The 22,252-nt window shown below is 33.1% G+C and overlaps 1 protein-coding gene across 11 annotated transcripts in view; it reads right to left on the bottom strand.

Moving 5' to 3' along the window:
- The window catches only part of ATRNL1 (attractin like 1), an 853,639-nt gene that overhangs the window by 764,047 nt on the left and 67,340 nt on the right, over positions 1-22,252 (bottom strand). For all 11 annotated transcript variants that reach the window (XR_010147020.1, XM_016919435.4, XM_016919433.4 and 8 more), the window contains exons 7-8: positions 20,229-20,316; positions 14,557-14,812 (exon numbers count right to left, since the gene is read on the bottom strand). Coding sequence is in view for 10 of the 11 variants with exons in the window: in XM_016919435.4 (XP_016774924.3) it covers positions 14,557-14,812; positions 20,229-20,316 (344 nt within the window). In the remaining variant the exon portion in view is untranslated. The remainder of the gene's footprint in view (positions 1-14,556; positions 14,813-20,228; positions 20,317-22,252) is intronic.

Below are 22,252 nucleotides of genomic sequence, written 5' to 3'. Positions count from 1 at the left end.
TGTGATGTTAATTTTGATCACTCAGACAAGTTATTGACAGGTTTCTCTACTATGTAGTTATGATTTTTCTCCCGCACCTTATCAGCAATCTGTAGGGGAGACTTAAATGCCGTGCATATCTCATAAAAAAAACTTCATACCCACCCCCACAGATTTAACATCCACTGATGATTCTTTCCCATCCCAACTTTTACTATGACTTTTGCAAAATGATTTTTCAACTCCAGCTATGACAGTCTGCATCCTATGTAGAGGCTTCCCTTCTTCTGTATTTGTACCTGTCTGTCTACTCTCAGTGTAAGCTTATGCATTCCTAATTTTTCAATAGTTTTTAATGTATTTCTTTCCTAAATTATTTTAATGCTCAAATTGTCCCATGTTTTACCAATGGGATCCCCTAGAAGGTGATTCCTGTGTTCTTTTGACATGACCCATCGTTTTCTTGAGTGCTTCCTTAATTTGATATACAAGTGTACTTGGCTTATCTTTACTTTCCTTGTCACAGTCATAGAATCAGCTCCTCCAAGGAGCCCTGCTTTCTTTCCATAGGAAATATTACAAACCAGATCTGGGAATACGACTGCTCAGTGTGCTCACTACTACTGGGGTGTCTTAGCTTCTGGGGCCTTTCAGAAGAATCTACATCTATGTATTAACCTATTTATTTATGTATCTACATATCCATGTATCTATTTATCTAAGTAACCATAAACTTATACTGATACCTCCAATTGCATCCATCCAGGCCAGGATTCTTCCTTGACTTCCCCATTTCATAGCTGCAGTTCTCGTCTTCCACATGAAGAACTTTGGTTCCCAAAAAAATATATTTACTTATTTTTCAGTCTAAACATATATCTAAAATAATTTCAGAATTGCTTCACCTAAACCTTCAAAAAACAAACCTCAAAGATTTGTTTGCAGTCCTTCTTCGCATCTACACCTAGACTGAGAGCACATAGTCAAATACTGTGTTCAAAAATCACTTGCATTAGTTCTTTTCATCCCGTTTCAGAATGATTATCCCATTCATTTGAAACATAGTTGGGTTCATTTGTTTCAGCTTACATTGTTTTATGATTTTTTTCTTCCTTTCCTTTTTTATTTAATTGTTCAATATGTAAATGATTAATATGATTCTAAAAATCAATGTTTCTAAGTCAAGACTATTTTTTTTAAAAGAGTAAACACAGGTAAATATACTTTCATGTCATATCTTTACCATACCATTCTCTACCACCCCTTGTAAATAACCAACATATTTGTTTTCTGGCTTATCTTTCCTGTGTTCATTTTTGCTCAAATTAGCACGTGTAACTATATTTTACTTCCCTTACACAAAAAGTAGTACATGTATATATAATACTACTTCATAGTTATATAGTTGTGTGTGTATATATATATATATAGTTATACATAGTTGTGTATATATAGTTATATACATAGTTGTGTGTGTGTTTGTGTGTGTGTATATATATATATAAAACCTTGCACTGGAGATAGTGTGCATGCTTGTTTTGTTCTTGAAGTGAATAGAAATGCTTATTTCCCTTATTAGGTATAAGATGCTGGCTTTGGGATTGAAACATATTTATTATGTTCATACAGTAGCCATCCATTCCCATTTTCTCAAGCGTTATTAGAAATGTGATTTTTTTAATACCAATGAAAATAATCATATCATTTTTCTCCTTTGACCTACTAATATAGTGAGTTTTATTAATATATTTCATAATAGTCATCCTTGGATGCTTGGTTATATATCCCACTTAATTATACTTAATTATCTATTAATGTGTATTTTATTATTAAATGGGATATATACCCAGGCATCCAAGGATGCTTATTATAAAATATATTAATAAAACTCAACACACATTAAGAAAATAATGTGTTGGAGTGTTCATTGTATTTAGAATTTTGTGTTGATATTTAACGGGGAAAGGTTTTATTTCATTTTTAATCATATACATATGTAAATTTTCCATTTCTGTGTAGTGGGTTTAAGTGGCAATGTTATACTTCCCTTATAAAACAAATGTGGAAGTTTCCTTCCTTTATCATTCTCTAAAACAACCTACATAGCATTGAGACTATCCAGCTATTAAGATTTTGCTAAATTTACTCTCTGGTATCATCTAGGCCTGGTGCTTTCTCCACTTTTTCTACGGAAAGTGCTTTATACAAATTTTTTATATTTACTGGGTTCAATTTGGAAAACTGCTACTTTCTATGAAATAATTCATTTCTTCAACATTTTCAAATTTAATTGCATTGCTGTACAAGATAGTCTACTATTTTAATATCCTATCAATATTATTTCTCCCTTGTCATTTCTTGTTTTGTGTATTTGTGCTTGCTCTCTTGTTTCTTGATTAAATGAGCTGCTGGCTTCTCTGTTTTTTTCAAAAAAATTAATCTGTTTTTCTGTTCTTACATCATTAATTTCAGCTTTTATTTTTATTCTCCTCCTAGTTATATAAAAAGTTATGCAAAAATCTTTACTTGTTGGTTTAGCTATTCTTTTTCTAGCTTTTTGAATTGGGAATGTGGTGCATTTATTTTCATTCATATTAATAGAGTTGTTTAATGTTATAAATATATTTCTGATAACTGCTCTAAATGTATCCCATAAATCTTTATATGTGTTGCTTTTACTGTCACTATTTTTCAGAAATTCTGTAATTTTTCCTTGTATTTCCCCATTCACCCAATAGAAAGATCTTATTTAATATTCAGGTGTTTATTTTCAATGCTTCCATTCTTGGGAAACTACTAATTTTTTATATATATATTCAGTCAATTTTTGTGGGTTTTCCATGTGCATTTGAGAAGACAACATTCTCTATAAGCAGGCTGTATTGTTCGCTATACATCCTTAACTTCAACTTTATTAGTTATGTTGTTTAGATTTTTTTAGATATTTTCTTATTTTTTATCCTGTCGTGTATTGACAATAATGACTGACCTGTTTTGTACTGAAGTGACACTGTTTCTCTTCACTGCCTGTGGTTTCTGTTTTCTATAGGTGGTTGCTGGGTTGTCTGGTGTATAGATAATATTCTTCTAATATATATCATATCATTGTGGTGAATTGTGGGTTTTAGTAATTATAAGGTATTCTTGTCTCATATAATGTTTTGATATTCCCTGTCTTACTGTAATCATTCACCTATGAAATCTTTCTCTGTTCCTTTATTTTCATTGTTTCTGCATCAATATGTTGTAAATGTCTCCTAAATCAAGCATAGATTTGGGTTTTGTTTTATGCAGCAAGTTGAAATGTTTTCTTTTAATAAGCAAGTTAATCCTATTCCCATATACTGATATTATGGTGAATCTCAACTCTGTCACAGAATTTTATGTCATAATTACTGTGTGTATGTATTATAATGCATTTTTCTGAGTTTTTTCCTATTTGATATTTCTTTGCTTTTACTTCTTTTGGTATGTAAGAACGTTTATGTCTTTGTTAGTGTTTTCCTTTGTGTATGTACCTTTCATGGTGCCCTTAATTCTCGTCTTTCTTACCTAATTTTATTATCTGTTCTGTCAGTTTTAATCCTCAGTATACCTAGAACAATAGTAATCAGCATTTATCATGATTCAATGGTTCCTTTTAGTTGCTTTATCACATCATAAGTAATTTACACAAGAAAAAAGTGTCAGTCAAAAACTACCTTTTGCAAATTCCAAAAAGAATTTAAATATAGCAAACCTCTTTGTTTTAAAGTGTTGGGGCATATAAACATAATAAAAAATAAAAATGTATTGTTCACTCACTGAATCTAAGAGTTTGTAAAAATTCATTTAGGATATCATTTCCTGAAGATCCATAGTCTGAGATTTAGTGTAAACTCACCAGAGTTTACAGGGTTACCATCTGTCTCTTTGCATTCTTATCTGTCTCTTTGCATGCATCTTCTTATTTGTCTAATAATTGCGAAAGATCTTTCAACTTTTTACTAGTATGGGCAGAAAATGAAAAATTTTAAATTCTCAATTGTGTTCAACAAAAACTAAAAGCGGGCTACAATGATGGTACTTTGTCTTATTGTATGCCTTCTTTAAAGGTAATAAAATACTTCGGGCACTGCAATAACACAACTAAAGGATGACAGTTTTTTTCACTGTGGCATCATCTTTCTAAAAAACTTCTGTTTTATTGTTAATTTTTAGCATAGTTGGAAATAATTGATAAGTAATGAATTAGTTCCTAAAATGATAAACAGCAAAATGCTTCAGAATACAGAAAATAACAACATTTAAATTCCACAGTGTATCTTTCATTTTTAAAAGAATGCAACAGACCCATCTGGTAATTACAGACAGAATATTTTATTCTGATTTTTTTTAACAAGTAAATGTTCTCTTTGTTCTTTGAAAGACTTCTAAGAAAGAATAAAATGTATAAAATAATCGTCTTCACAAATAGTTAGGCCTGCTCAGAAAACAAACTAAAAACTAAAATTGGGTCCAATAGACCTTGATGGAATATCAAGTGTTAAATGGCATCTTTCGATTCCTATCTATTACATATGCAGCTGTCAATGTTCTTATCTCTGATTTCCCCTTTCCTCTCCCTTCTCCCATTTTTAACTGCATTATTTCTACTTGGACAAAACATGTAACATTTGCACACTTAGTTGTCTACACATATTCCTACCTTTATTTTAGTCTTAGCTCTAAAATTAAGTATGGGAAATGTTTTCCATCAATCTTTTACCTGAAGTGTTCCCATTTATCTGTTCATTAGGTGAAGCTCATTCTCCAGGACAGGGATTGGAAAATTACAGCCCATTAACTCCACCAATTGTTTTTGTAAATCAGGTTTTATTGGACATAGCCACATTCACCCTTTTATGCAATTTATACTGTTTGTATACAGTTTCAATGGAAGAAGTGAGTAGTGACAACAGAGTCAACAGAATTTAGTAGGATACAAAGCCTAAACTATTTACTATCTGAACCCTTGCCATAAAACATCTGCAAACCTCTACCCTAGTATATAAATTTCTCAGGTAAGGGCACACACATACAGTATTAACTTAGTTTTTCTATGTTCAAAATTATTTTTGATAGCCTTGACACTTGAGGTACAATTTGGCAAGACATAAAACCCTTGGTCTATACTTTCTGAAGTGTCTTGAAAATTTTGTTCCATGGTTGCCTTGATCTGTAGGTTGCTTTTGAAAAATCTGATAGTAGTCTAATCTCTTGCCCTTATAAGATGTTTCATCTTTCTGCTGGAAAATCCTAAGGATTTTTTTTCTTTATCTCTTAAAATGCAATAGTTTATCAGGATATGTCTCAAAATGGCTACTGTGGGTAAATTTTACTAGATACCAAATCCAAAAGCTCAAAAGCAGGGAAATAGGTAAATAAATTGTGGTAGAGTTATACAACAAATAAAATACAGAAATATAAAGAAGTTAACTGCAGCAATATATAATGACATGGATGAATCTTGGTAATAATCGTGATAAACAAAATCAAAGAAAGCCTGAGAAAATGGCATAAATACAACCTTTTTATAAAGGTCAAAAATAAGCAAACCAGATGATATGCACATGTATATGTGATAAAGCTATTTTTAAAAACAAATATATAATAAGAATTTCTGGATTTCAGAATAATGGAGAAGTTGAAAAAAAATCAACAATTTTTTTAAATGAACATGATTTTAAAGAGAAAACTTAAAGGAATACAGCAAATGGGCTTTTAAAAAAATAAATATCCTCCCATCAAATACACTTTGGGGGTATTTTGCTAGTAAGACATGATTACTTCTACGTTGATAGCATAATAACCAAAAAAAAGTTGAGTCTGAGTTAGCATAATTCAAAAAGAAATTTAAAAGAATATCCAACAAAAAGGTTTTCTTGAATAAATAAGAAGAAATACATAAATAAGGGTTCTGCTTATTAAAAAACTGGAACAGCTACTCTTGAAAGATGATAAATATATTAATCTTTCACATTAAGAGAAAATGCAACATTAAAGATGACCATGTGATATTAAAATTTAAAAATTCAAAAATAAGCATAGAAATGGACTGAAGGACCTAATTCCATGCTATTCTGAAATGTTTATACTTCTGCCAACATTTTTATCCACTAATAAAGTGTGAAATCCTCCCACAAGACACTTCTTCCTCTCAACTTCCAGAATAAGAACATATGAAGGATCATTTTGGTCAAAAGTTATATTTGAATCTCTAAAAAGCCAATAGTAGCTACTATATCAGCCAGGGTGCTGACAGGAAATAAATAATATGCTCAAAACAATTACAAAGTATCTAATAAAGGCTATTTATACAGGTATGACCAGGGCAGTATCCTGAGACCTACCACAACAGGAAGCCTTTACCACCCCTTGGCCTTAAAAAAGCAAGAGGAGGGAGTGTTTCCAGAATTCCTAGAAAATAGCTATATGAGGACACCTCACAGTTCAGCCTTCAATAAAGCAACACAACTAACCCAAGGTTATCCAGCAGGGAGAAAGTTGGTGGAATAAAATACCACAACCCCACTCATCTCCCACCATCAGATCTACCACCACTGGCTCAGCCTACCTGGAAGCCAGAGGGCATGGAAACAGGATGGAAAAAAATAAAAGGTAGATGTGGAGAGACAAATAGAGAACATCAAGCACAGCATGTTATGAGTCACCACTAGAAGGAGAATAATAATTACGTATAGTACACAATTTAAATAATTTGGTTAATATACTAAAAACAAAGTCAAGAAACAGATTCACACTTTTAAGGAAAGTGTGATGAAAATCGTATTTATTCATCCACAAATATTTATCAAGCATTTAATATATGGCCCTTTACTAGAAAGTATACACACAGGAGGTATGTTGCAGAATTCCTCCTCTAAAACTTCTTAGAAAAAGAATATAAATTTTTTTAGAAAAAAAAAGAGTACCTATAAAAAACAGCATATATGTAATTAATAAACAATGGAAATTTATTTCTAACAGTTCTGGAAACTAGGAATTTCAAAATCAAGGTGCTGGCAGCTTTGGTGTCTGCTGAGAGCTACGCTCTGCTTCCAGATGGTGCCTTGTTTGCTATGTCCTCCAGAGGAGAAGAATGCTGTGTCCTCACATGGTGGAAGGATGGAAGGCAAAAAGGACCCAGCTAGCTCCCTCCAGCACTTTTTGTAAGGCACTAATCCACTCATGACAGCAGAGCCATCCTGACTTAATCACACCCCAAAAAGCCCCACCTCTTAATACTACCACAATGGGGATTAGGTTTCAACATGAATTTTGGAGGGGACATATTCAAATTGTAGCATGTGTCATATTCATTTAAAAACAAAAGGACACAGGAGTTAGAGGAAAATAAAACTACTTCCAGAAAATGAAAAATACAGTAAATAAAGCTGTGGATTAACAAGACTTTTCATCATTATACAATTATGAAGGCCACTTCCACTCTGTGACAAACAAAAGCATGTGGAACCTTTACTGCAAGCTGATTTCTTCATTAAACATTTTCTGGATTTTTCCAATAATTTTGAATATAAATCTTGTTGTCACTGTCACACCTAAGCACTTGATAACCCGACATCACTTTTAGAAGTTGTACTCTAGGATGTTCTCACAAAAAATTTCCCTTCCTTGGCCAGGCACGGTGGCTCATGTCTGTAGTCCCAGTACTTTGGGAGGTCGAAGAAGGCAGATCACTCGAGCTCAGGAGTTCGAGACAGGCATGGCGAAACCCCATCTCTACTAAAAATACAAAAAGTAGCTGGGTGTGGTGGTGCATGCCTATAATCCCAACCACTTGGGAGGCTGAGGTGGGAGGATCACTTGAACCCAGGTGGCAGAGGCTGCAGTGAGCTGAGATCGTGTCACTGCATTCCAGCCCCTGCAACAGAGTCAGGCTGTCTCAAAAAACAAACAAACAAACAAACAAAAAAAAAAAACCAAAAAAAAAAAAAAAACACAGCTCCCTTCCTGATTTATTTGTGTATGCTTCACACTAGCTATTTTCTTAAGTATTCTGTTGTCTTATCTCTATAAACATTTTCATATTAATCAAGCCACACTGGACGACACAGTACTTTGTAATCCCAGAACTTTGGGACGTCAAAACAGGCAGATCTCTTGAGCTCAGGAGTGCGAGACAGGCATGGCGAAACCCCATCTCTACTAAAAATGGATAGGTTCTCTACTAAGAATGGGTAGGTTTTGGAGACATAGTCCATGGGACACATCAACTGACAACTGACAGGGTTAATAGTTAAAGAAAATTTCAGAGATTATGTGTCAATTAAAGCCTGGACCTTTAAATGGCTGCCTTCTTGTCCTTGTATCACTTCTCAACTCCCCTAACAGTGTTACCTACACTTTCCCAAATAGAATTATTTCACTGAAATCCTGTCTCATTGTCTGCTTCTGTAAAAATCCAAGCTAAAAAGGATCCTAAGTTTCTTGCCAGTTTCTGCTCACTTTGTGCTTTCCTTTTCAAACACATTTCCTTGAAAGAGCTGGTTCCACCCATCATTTCCACTTCTACTCCTCTCATTCCCTATTAAATCCAATATTGTGAGACTTTCACCCCACCACTACACAGAAACTGTTCCTGTCAAGATCACCAATGACTGCACAGTGCTAAATTCAATGATCAATACTTAGTAATGATTGTACTTGAGGCATCAGCAGAATGTGGCTCCGTTGATTACTTTCCCACTTAATATTCTTTCTGCACTTGGCTTACACTTCACCGTACTCTTCCTTGCTTATCTTCCTTTTCTCCCCTACCTCTTATTATTCGGGGACCCTATAGCTCAATCCTTTTATTCTCCTTTTTATCTACACCCACTTCATTAGTGATCTGATCTAGTCTCTTGGCTTTAAGAACTCCCAAGAACTCCCAAATTTACACCTTCAGCCCAAATCTTTCTCTCTAGGACTCGAGTAAGAATATGGCACTTTACTAGAAAGTGTACACACAAGGAGGTATACTGCAGAATTCCTGCTCTAAAACTTCTTAGAAAAAGAATATAAATTTTTTTAAAAAGAGTACCTATAGCAACATATATATCCAACTGTCTGCTTGACATTTTCTCTTTGACATCTAGTGGCTATCTCATGTATAACATGTCCAAACTGAACTCCTCATCTTCAAAACACCTTTGCCCCAAACCTTCTTCACAATCTACTACATGTCGGTTGATGGCAATTTCATCTTTCCAGCTGCTCAGGCCCAAAATTTTGGAATCACCCTTGGTTCCTCTCTTTTATCTCACACTCTACATCTAAACCCTCAGCAAATACTATTGGCTCTACTTTTTAAAAAAATCAAACAGATCGACTAATTCTCATCATCATTTTTGGCCCAGATTACTGTTAACAACTTCCTAACTATCCTCTTTCTGTTCTTTCTTCCATAAAGTTTATTTACAACATGCAGCCAAAACAATTCACAGGACATAGGCATGGGCAAGGACTTCATGTCTAAAACACCAAAAGCAATGGCAACAAAAGCCAAAATTGACAAATGGGATCTAATTAAACTAAAGAGCTTCTGCACAGCAAAAGAAACTACCATCAGAGTGAAAGGCAACCTACAGAATGGGAGAAAATTTTTGCAATCTACTCATCTGGCAAAGGGCTAATATCCAGAATCTACAAAGAACTCAAACAAATTTACAAGAAAAAAACAAACAACCCCATCAAAAAGTGGGTGAAGGATATGAACAGACACTTCGCAAAAGAAGACATTTATGCAGCCAACAGACACATGAAGAAATGCTCATCATCACTGGCCGTCAGAGAAATGCAAATCAAAACCACAATGAGATACCATCTCACACCAGTTGGAATGGCGATCATTAAAAAGTCAGGTAACAACAGGTGCTGGAGAGGATGTGGAGAAACAGGAACACTTTTACACCGTTGGTGGGAATCTAAACTAGTTCAACCACTGTGGAAGACAGTGTGGTGAATTTAATTATTCTGACAGCATCTTTAAACTACATTTACCCATCATTTTGTACTCTTTTCTTTGAAAGTACTATAGATTATTTTATGACACCACATACTTTCAACATGTAAGCAGCAAATTCAAAATGCCTTAGGAATAAGTAAAGTAAGATATTAATTTTTCTATTAAGAAATAATTTTACAAAAAATTTGTTGGGTTTTGCTTTGTACTTCAATAATTCACAGAATGTGAAACTGCCCATGGTTTGTCTATTATTCTTATAAAACTCATCAATCATGTATTCTTCCCATTTTCATCTTACACTACATTCTTAAGTATGCCTGACAAGTAATGCAGTTAGTAAGACCAAAATCAAGCCAAAAATACCCTGCAGATAAATTTATTTAGACATAGTATTTTGGTTGTAGAATAAGCCAAAAGAAACTCAATATAAAAATATGTTTAGATTATCTAAAACAAAATTGGCATTCTGTAATCAGATTATCCCAAATCAAACAAAAACCTACCAGGAGATGAATATATCAGCTAACAACCTATATCAATATTTATCACTAATAGTTGATCAGAATAAACCCATAGTACTTTCCTAGCCATCCTCGGAAAGCATAACCACCATTATGTCTGATGGCTGAGTGGGACAAACGTTCAATAAAGGAAACGATGAAGCACGCGAAATATATTCTGCCTACTGTGAATTATAAACTATATTCAGTAAGGATGACATATACTAATCAGGTGGCCTAGAGATTCCATTTTAATGGCCAACATTGAAGGTGGACCCATGTAGGTATAAGATTAGAGAGTATCTATGTAAAGTCAAGATCATTGAAAGTGTACATCCTCAATGAAAAAGTGAGTTTTTAAAAATATGCTCCGTGGAGGCAGATAGATAGCATCTATTTCAGCCTTGGTTCCACATATACGAAACAACTGTTCCCCCTGGGAACTTTGGGCCATTTACTAGATATCAGGCTACTTTGGGGCATGAATTTTCCCTATATATAATGTCCAAAAAAAAACTATATGCCAAATTTTAATTTAAGTTGGATCAGGGTTACTAGGGCCCTAGAAGCATACTCTTTTTTCTCTTAAGAGCAAGTGTAGGCAAAGTAAGGCCCAAAGGCTAAATCTAGCCCACCACCTGTTTTTGTAAATAAATTTTTATTGAACACAACCATGCCCATTTGTTTATCTATTGTCTATGGCAACTTTCAGGCTACAAGGCAGAGTTAATTAGTTGTGACAGAGGCTGTATGACCAACAAAGCCTAAGATATTTACTATCTGGTCATTTATAGATGCCTTTTGCTGACCCCTGTAAATAAATGATATACTTACTGTTTATTTTTAATTTTTTTATATTATAAAATGATATAATTATCATTGTATCATTGTGTTTGAAACAAAACAAAAATAACTAAAACAGTGGAAAACAGTATCCTATAAATTGGAGGTTGATCAAAGAATAAGAGTACTGCTTAACTTTAGACTAAGTTAAGTACTCATTTTAAAATTTCAAAAGTCAAAACCTGTGTTTCAAGGACAAATGTGGTAACAGTTTAGTTCTGAGTCTCCCCCATTCTCCCTGGAAAAGAAATAGAAAACAAAAGGAAAACATGGGGAAAGTAGATGAAGTGAAAGGAAAAGAAAATTACATTTCCAGAGAAATTACGAGGGTAAAAAAAAAATTCCTCATAAAGTCTAGATTAGGTATGAATGTACAAAAATCAAGTGAAACCAAAACAGCTAAACAGAAGCAGCCACAAAAATGCTGAAAGGGCAATGAGAAACAAGTAGCATAGAGGAAACTAATGGAAGCAGATCTCAAAACTTACCACACCCATCCCCACAAAAAAATAAAATAAAGTTAAGGGGAAGGAGGGCCCTAAACGTGAGAAGAGCTATAATTAAAAACAAATCAACAAAAAAGCAAGAATGACTTTTGAAAATACAAGACATGTACAGAAAATTTACAAAAAAAACAGGAATCACAAAGCAAAATTCAACTCTCTCGTATGCAAGAAATACACTTTTTTAAAAAGTGATTCTAAAACACTAAACAATAATAACAATAAAGGGATGAGCAAAGGTATACTAGGAAAAGACTGACCAAAAAAACAAAACAAGGGAAATATTAATGACAGATGAGGTAGAATTCAGGTCAAGAAAACATTAAACAAACCACTTTATAATACTAAGTAATACAATTTACAATAAGCACATAACAATTATTAATATTTGTAATAGCAACTTCTATAAAACATAAATTCCAGAATATATAAGGAGAAATAGGAAAAATACACTAACACTTTAAAATTTTACTTCCACTTTCACAGCAAGATAAATCAAGAACAAAAAATACTAAGTCAGTAACAGGAGGCCTAAACAATATAATCAATAAAGTCGATTTTATAAATAAATAATATCAAACTCCATACCTTGATATTATTGGGTTTATCTTCTTCTCAAGTGCCTATCAAATATTTGTGAAAACTGAGCCACAAAGAAAATTTCAATAAATTTAAAAAGTAGAAATAAGACCAACATTTCCTGAGCACTATAATAAAACCAAAAATTAATAACAAAATCAGAAAAAAAAACTGCCCTTCTACATAGAACATCTGTTAACTCTTGCTTAAAAACTCCTGGGCCCATTTCAAAAGTTGGAATAACTCAGCCACACATCTGCCTCAACGTTGTCATGAGTTTGTTATGACAATAATGTATGTAAGCAAGCTTATTCAATGTAGCATTGCTTATTAACCATCACCCTCCAATGTGTTCTCATCAACAGCCATTCTCTCCTGATTACTTCTGTTTTCTCAGTAAAATAAGAACTAAGGTCATCAATTGCGAGTGATGATAGAGAAGGAAGTGTTTGAAACTTGAGGAGAGAGGAAAAGGTATGAAATAGTCATCCAGGAGAGCTGGGAGCGAGACCAAGCTACACTGGCAGAAGTTCCAGATGTCATTAAGGGCCAACTTGACATGAGTAATTATAAACTTACAGCTGAGTAAGTACCAGATATCATAAAAACAAAAAACAACTTGAGAACAGTAATTATGAAATTTAAAGCTAGGTACGTTTAGAAGTATGGGTAGGGCTAGAAGTATGGATTAAAAAGGTAGGGTTAGAAATATGGACAAAAAAAGAGTGAGAGATAGTGGAAAAACTGATAGTCTCAACAGACTAAAGGCTCTGGTAAGGTCAAAGAATTGTCAGAGTGTGGGCATTAGAAACAGTAAGCTGGAGAGATCAGTGGTACTTGAAAAGTAAGATATTTCATATGGAAATTATGGACTCATTGTACTGGAATAACAAGGTCTAGAACGTAACAATGGAGAGAGTGGCTCAAGGAGGATGGAAAACAAAATCTTTGGTAGATCAAGAAATTGACAGGCCAGGTAGGAGAAGTACTTAAGTGCATATTTACAACATAAAAATATTTGCCTTATGTATTCTGGACACAGTGACAGTAAGCCAGAAGCTAAATTCCTCAAGAAATAAAACACAGCCATCTGAGAGCAAAGGATGAGTGCAGGAAGGTGAAGTGATAGGTGATATATTCTGATGATGTAAGAGTCAAAGCCAGGCAATTTAAAGGAGGAGGAATTGAGAATAGAGTGGAAATGGCAATAAGAAGTAAAGGTGATATGTAACCCACTTTTGACCCAGCTGTACTGAGAATATGTAAACAAAAACAGCCATCACTTGAAAGGACTGCAAGGGAAACAGTGGAGTATTTTGAAGGGGAGTCTTCCTCTGAGCATACAAGTACTCTCTTGCTAATGGTGGTCTGCAAATGAGTTTTCTCATTAAGACTGCACAAGGACTCTAAATAGTTGTATATATAGTTGTCCATACACAAAAGAGCCAAGAATTTGAGTTCATAATACTGGCCAGAGCCAGAAAAGAATTATTTTCTTGAATCTGAATAACCACCATAGGGCATATATTTGTAAACAAACTAAAAACAATACAGAAGGTTACCACTGTTTTAAAAATGTTATAAATAATTCAAAAAAATGAAGTACCAGAAAAACAAAATGGAGTAAAGGTATAGTACAAAAACTCACAGGTAGATTGCCCTAGACACCTTCACCTTCACATAACAGATAATAATCTCTTATAGAAGCCAGCAGATTATCCTTGAGAAGCTGACTTTAAAGAAGTAATACATACATAAAGATATAGCAGTAAGATTAGAAATAGAATGCTAAAAAATGAAAAATCCTGAAACCATGCAATGCATAGTAAAGAGACTGGGATAGTTTCAGTGCTTCGTTCATAAATAAAATCCAAAGAAATAGCACCACCTACTGGAATTTCACATATTTTTTTTAAAACTCCACAAATCTTAGAAAATGAGACTGTTATGTAATATTTCCCCTCATTTGGTTAAAAAGGTAAGCTTAAATATTAAAGGACAAAATCTAACATAATCAAAAAAGCTTATATTAAAAATTATTAATTATCAGCTTATAATTTCAATCTCAAATAACTCACCATTTTGACTAAATTCATATGAAGATTTTATTAAAGAGAAAAACATTCCCAATCAATAAAGAAATTACAATTTTTAAGTAACTCACAGATATGGTATTCCTGTATGCTGCTTGTATAACCATATATTGCAGAATATCCAAATATTATGATCATGACAACATCTCTACTATCCAACTCCATAATATGTGCTGAATGTCCCTCCACAGCATACTGCTGACCATGTCCAAGAACAGTAGGAGTTTTTGTACTCCATGACTGACTATGTATGTTAAAAACCCATAATTCATCTGTGACATTGCCATCATTTGTTTCAATTCTGCCTCCATACATAAAGATGTTTTCCTGTAAATTAAAATACATATATTAATAGATAAAATAATGTTATATCTTAACACATATTAATTAAAAATAAAGGTTAAATTTACATAAAATTTTAGTAATTGTTCACAACATGCATAAGGCATTGTTCTCATTTGTAAAAAGTAATGAGAACACATGAATAATGACAACTAATGTTTTTATATACAAAAAGGGGGGGAAACAGCAAAGCTTTCAAAAAGCTACTTTAAATATATTTTTAACTATCACATTATGTAGTCAATTAAGTATACTTTTAATTGTCATACAGTAAGAGAACACTAAACTACTGCTTTAAGAATGGAAAATGCAATAAGCTAATGAAGAACTTACAATTTAAGGGTGAGGTAGTCCTATAACAAAGAATAATGTACTCCTCCCATATAACTGAAGATAACAAACTAAGTTGCTGATTAATATTACTCATAGTCTTTTCAATATTTGAATCATCTGAGTCCCTAGTAGTTACATTTGAATTCTACCATCTATTTGTACTGCTTTGTGCTATTCTCAGTTATTTACTGTTTTCATCACGTGCTCTTCACCAAAAAGACATATCACATTTGTGCATCACGTAGAGTACACCTCTGTTACCATTTCTAATGGCTATAGACAGACACCACATGCCTTCAGTTCACCTTTGGTAAATCCTTGTAGAACTTTTAAATTATACAAATTATTTCAAATGCATATGATGGAAATAAATGGTACATAAATGATGTAAATTATCATTATTTCAACAAACTAGAAATAGAAAAAAATCTTTCCAACCTGACAAAAGATATTTAAGGAAACTCACAGCTATCATTATACCTAACAGTGAAAGACTAGATACATTTCCCTAAGGTCAGGAACAAGATAAGCATGCCTGCTTTTGCCACTTATATTCAACATTGTAGTGGATGTTCCAGCTAGAGCAAAAACTAAATAAAGACATCCAGATTGGAAAGAAGAAGTAAAATATTTCTATTTGCAGATGATGCAATCTGGTATATAGAAAGTCCTAAAAAATTTTTTAAAAAGCACTTAGAGCTAATAAATGAATCAGCAATATTACAGAACATAAGATCAATGTACAAAAAGTAAATTGTATTTCCATATACTTGTAATGAACACCCCAAAAATGAAATTGGGAAAATAATTACATTGACAAAAGCATCTAAAAGAATAAAATACTTATGAATAAATTTAATAAAGGAAGTCCAAAACTTATACTCTGAAAATTACAAAACATTGTTTAAATACATTTTTAAAAGATATAAATAAATGAAAAGACATCCCATGTTTATGGGTCTGAAGACTTAACATTGTTAAGATAATACTCTCCAAATTGATTAAGAGGATAATACTCTCCAAATTGATCTACAGATTCAACATGATCCCTATCAAAATCTCAGCTGGCTTCTTTGTAGAAACTGACAAATTGATTCCAAAATTCACATGAAATTGCAAGGGATGCAGAACATCAGAACAATCTTGTAAAAGAACAAAACTGGAGTACTCCCACTTCTCAAAAACTTACTGCAAAGCAAAAGTAATCAAGATAGGTTGGGCATGGTGGCTCATGACTGTAATCCCAGCACTTTGAAAGTCCGAGGTGAGTGGATCACTTGAGGTCAGGAGTTCAAAACCAGCCTGGCCAACATGGTGAAACCCCATCTCTACTAAAACTATAAAAAAATTAGCTGGGCATGGTGGCAGGCGCCTGTAATCCCAGCTACTCAGGAGGCTGAGGCAGGACAATCGCTTGAACCCAGGAGGTGGAGGTTGCAGTGAGCCGAGATTACACTACTGCACTCCAGCCTGGGTGACAGAGCAAGACTCTGTCTCAAAAAAAAAAAAAAAAAAAGTCATCAAAACAGAGTGATACTGGGATAAATCAATGGAATAGAACTGAGAGTCCAGAAATAAACCCACACATCTATGGCCAATTGATTTTTGACAAGAGTACCAAGACCATTCAAAGACAAAAGAAAATGTCTTGTGAACAAATGGTGCTAGGAGAACTGGATAGTCACATGCAAAAAAAAAAAATGAACTTGCACCCTTACTGCATACTATATACAAAACTTAACTCAAAATAGGTCAAAGAACTAAATGCAAGAATCAAAACTATAAAACTCTTAAAAGAAAAAAAAATTGGGTTAAGTCTTTATGACCTGAGATTTGGCAATGAATTATTAAATATGACACCAAATCACAAGCAATAAAACGAAAAAAAGTTAAATTGGACTTTATCAAGATAAAGTCCATTTTTCGTGTTTAAAAAGATAACATCAAGAAAGTGAAAACAGCACACGAAATGGGTGAAAATATTTGCAAATTATTTACCTGATAATGGCTTGTATCTAGAACATATGAAGAATTCTTACAACTCAATAATAAAAGGACAACTTAATTTTAAAATAAGCAAAGGACTTGAATAGACATTTCTCCAAAGACAATATACAAATGGCCAAAAGCACACAAAAAGATGTTCAACATCATTAGTTAACAGGGAAATACAAATCAAAATCACAATGAGATAATACTGCACCCCACTAGGATGGCAATAATCAAAAAGGCAGATACTAATAAGTGTTGGCAAGGATGTATAGAAATAGAAACCCTCATACATGGCTGGTGGGAATGTAAAATGATGCAGCAACTTTGGAAAACATTCTGTCAGTTCTTCAAAAAGTGAATTTGACCCAGTAAGTCCACCCCTATGTATATACCCAAAAGAAATGAAAACATATGTCCAGACAAAATCTTAAACAGCAATGTTGTTAGTAGCATTATTCATAATAGCCAAAAGGTGGAAACAACTCAAATGTCCTCAACTGATGAATAAACAACACGTTATATTTCCATAAAATGTAATATTATTTAGCCATAAAAAGGAATGAAGAAGTACTGATACATTCTACAACATGGATAAACCTTGAAATTATGCTAAGTGAAATATGGTAGTCATAAAATACAGAGTATATGACTTCATTTATATGAAATGTCCAGCATGGACCAATATATAGAGAAAGAAAGTAGCTTTGTGACTGCTTAAGGCTAGGGAAGACGAGGAAGTGTGGGGTGATACCGAAAGGATACAAAGTTTCTTTGTGAAGTAATGAAAATATTCTAAAAGTGATTACACAACTCTGTAATCTTACATAAATCTGCAATAGATGGTTGCACAACTCTGAATATACTAAAAACCACTGAATTGTACACTTTAAATGAGTGAAATGTATGGTATATCAATTATATCTCAGTAAGGCTGTTACAAAAAGGGAAATAAAGAAAAAATAAAACAAGGCAAAAAATGTAGTTATATGTTTTCATACATAGAAATACTTTTATTTTACTTTTAAAACACACAAATGCATGGATAAACAGGTGGTAGTTTGTTCTTTATACTGCTCCCATGCTTTCCAATTTTTTTTAACAACAGCACAGAAAACATATAAATTCATATTTAGACGGCCTAGCCAAAGGCCACAAAATACATGAAATTTTGTTGATTCAAAATGAAAACCAAACAAGTGTCCTGTCATTTTAATCATACTAAATTTATGAATCCCACAAATACATAAAAATAACTAATGTCAATACAATCCCTGTCAAAACCCCAACATTTTTGCAGAAATAGAAGACTCAATCCTAAAATTCATATAGACTTTCAAGGGGCCCTGAATAGCCAAAACAATCTTGAGAAATAAAAACAAAGTAGGAAGTATCACACTTCTTAACTTCAAAACTTATTAAAAAGCTACAGTAATCTAAATAGTATGGTACTAGCAAAAAGACAGACATATAGATCAATAGAATAAAATAGAGAGTCCAGAAAAAAAAACCCTCATATACATGGTCAAAGGACTTTCAGCTAGGGTGCCAAGACCATTTAATGGGAAAAAGACAGTTTTTTTTTTAACAAATGATGTTGGGGAAACTGGCTACCATGTGCAAAGGAATGAAAATGGACCCTTACATAAGACACAATTAACTAAAAATGCAACAAAAACTTAAACCTAAGAACTAAAACTTTAAAACTCTTATGAGAAAATATAGAGGAAAAGCTTCATGACATTGGATCTAGCAATGATTTCTTGTATATGACACAAAAGCATAAGTAACAAAAGGAAAAATAAAATTAAAATTAAATTAAACTAAAATTAAAAATTCTGTGCATCAAAGGACACTCTCAACATAGTGAAAAGACAGCCCATAAAGGGGGAAAATATCTGGAAATCATATTCTGATAAGGTGTTAATACCATAATATATAAAGAGCTCCTCCAACTCAACAACCAAACAAAACAACCCAATTCAAAACTGGCAAAAGACCTGAATAGACATTTCTCCAAAGAGGATATACAAATAGCCAATAAGCACTTGAAAAGATATTTAACATCATTAATCATTAGAGAAATGCAAATCAAAATCACAGTGAGATACTCATTAGGTCAATTATCAAAAAAACAAAAACAGAAAATAACAAGTGTTGACAAGGCTGTGGACAAACTGGAACCCTTGTGCACTGCTGGTGGAAATGTAAAATGGTGCAGCCATAGTGGAAAACACTATGGCAGTGCTAAAAAAAAAAAAAAATTAAACATAGAATTACCATACGATTTAGCAATTCCACTTCTGGGTGTACACCAAAAAAAAATGAAAACAGAGACTCAGATAGTTGTACACATGTTCATAGAAACATTATTCACAATGGCCAAAAGATGGAAGCTATCTAAGTGTCCATCAACAGATGGATGGATAAACAAAATGTGGTATATACATATAATGGAATATTTACTCAGCTTCAAAAGGAAGGACATTCTGACACATGATACAACATGGATGATCCTTGAAGATAGTGTGCTAAGGGAAACAAATCAGTCATAAAAGGACAAATAATGTACAATCCCATTTACATGAGGTACCTAGAGCAGTTAAATTCACAGAGACAGAAAAGTAGATTGGTGGTTTCAAGAGGATAAGGGAAGAGGGGAATGAGAAGTTATTGCTTCAGTTTTGCCAGATGAAAAATGTTCTGAAGATAATGGTAGCCATGGTTACACAGCAATGTCAATGTACTTAATGCCACTGAACTCTATACTTAAAAATAGTTAAAATGGTAAATTTTATGTTACATGTATTTCGCCATAATTTTTTTAAGTGATTGACTAGGCATAAAGTAATAGACAAAAACTCAATCTTCATTTCTTTACATGTCATGTGGGGGATTGTTCTAAAATCTATTCTTTTACTAAAAGCATAAGAGTATGTGGTATCTCAAGTTATCATGATCCATATAATCTATTGTTCTCATTAAATATTTGAAATAAATCTGAGATTTAGTATTTTTTAGCCTGTGGTAAACTATCAAAAACAAAATCTGATTAAAATTTAAAAAGCAGGAGCCATACCTGATATAAAGCAAGAGAGTGTCCATATCTCTGGAGAGGTCCCCTTGACGGAGTTCCTACATTCCATATACTGCTTTCTAAATTGTAACTAAAAGCAAGAAAAGAAAATAACTTCATAAGCTAAGATTCATTTTTGTTTTTTTAATTTTCACGTGCTTTTTATTCACTTATGTCCAAGTATTCATTAAATTCAAAAAGAGTTACGACTAATAAACTCATAATTTCATGTGCCATATTAGAAATTTCTAATAAAGACTCATTCAAGATATACCTACACCAAATTGGGATTCAATCTCCTGAATGTATAATATACATTAACTTGATTAGGATATTTATTACTGGAATTAATCATCCAATTGCCTTTAATAATTTCCATCAATTGATTAAGCTAAACAATAGTGATTTGACTGTATTTTTTAATTTTTTTTTTAAGCCAGGTTTCCTTCTTGGAAACAGATGAAAATTCTCTCCATTTTGTTTTAGGTATTTATTTTTATTCCTTTTTTTTAGTTGGCCTGATACTTATAAGTTTTTTATTGATACACCATGGTACACACATGGTATTTTGATATATGTATAGAATGTGTAATGATCAAATCAAGGTAATTAGAATATCTATTACCTCAAACATTTATCTCTTCTTTGTGTTGGGAGCATAACATTTCTTCTCTTCTAGCTGTTTTGAAATATACAATAAATTGTTAACTATAATTTCCCTACTTTACTATCAAATACTACAACTTATTCCTTCTATCTAATTGCTTTTTGGCACTCATTAACCAACTTCTCTTTGTCCCCTTCTCCCTGCTTCTCTTCTCATGCTGTGGTAGCCACCATTCTACTCTCCACCTATATGAAATCAACTTTTATAGCTCTGACATTTGAGTGAAGACATGCAATATTTGTCTCTCTGTGCCTGGTTTATTTCACTTATAATGACTTCCTGTTCCATCCATATTGCTGCAAATGACATGATTTCATTTTGGGGGGACTAAACAATATTCCATTGTGTATATATACCACATTTTCTTTATCAATTTATCAGTTGATGGACACATGTTGAGTCCATATTATGGCTATTGTAAATACTGCTGCAATAAACCTGAGAGTGCAGATATCGCTTTGATATACTGATTTACTTTCTTTTGGCTACATTTCTAGCAGTGGGTTTGCTGGATCATATAGTAATTCTATTTTCAGTTTGAGGAACCTCCGCACTGTTTACCATAATGACTGTGCTACTTTACATACCCACACACTTATCTTAGCATTATATAAATTAACCAATAAGCATTTATTTCCTATGCACAAATATAGCTTGTTTACTGATAATTTTTAAGACTGTATAAAATGAATTTGGCAGTAGAGAAGCTTCTATAAAAATAAGTCACTGTTGGATTATGTAACGTGAAAAGAAAATTCGTATTTTTTTCTACTGGTGTAATACATATGAAAACAGAAGTCCCAAATTATGAATCTCAAATGCTTATACTCTATGCTCAAATTTCCTCCATTTGCTAAAATATACAAAAGGAAGCATCCAGCCAAGAAACAGGAGCCTGTTTTAAGAAGCTTGCTATCAATTATTGTCTTCCCAACTTCTCTTTCTTCCTCCAATGAATTAGGAAAGGAAAGGAAGTGCCCAAGTGCCCCTTCACAAGAAAGGTAAGGGTTACCAAATTTGTTTGCAGCATTGTTTAACTTATTTCCTACCTTGGAATTGTAAGATAAATGTGTATGATACAAACGAGGAAACATAATCAGAACATAACTTCCACAGATTCACACCACTAGTCCACCCATCTACCAGTATCTGCAGCCAACACACTGCTTTCCAAGTTATCATAAATTAGGGCTGTACAAACTATTTCTGTAAAGGGCCAGACAGTAAATATTTTAGGCTTTGTGGGCCACAATGGTCTCACATATTCTTCATTTTTTTACAGCCCTTTAAAAGTACAAAATCCAGGCCAGGCACGGTAGCTCACACCTGAAATCGCAGCACTTTGGGAAGCCGAGGTGGG

The sequence above is a fragment of the Pan troglodytes genome, chromosome 8 (assembly GCF_028858775.2).
Source record: "Pan troglodytes isolate AG18354 chromosome 8, NHGRI_mPanTro3-v2.0_pri, whole genome shotgun sequence".
NCBI classification, from domain to species: domain Eukaryota; kingdom Metazoa; phylum Chordata; class Mammalia; order Primates; family Hominidae; genus Pan; species Pan troglodytes.
This window is presented reverse-complemented; position numbering and strand designations above follow the sequence as displayed.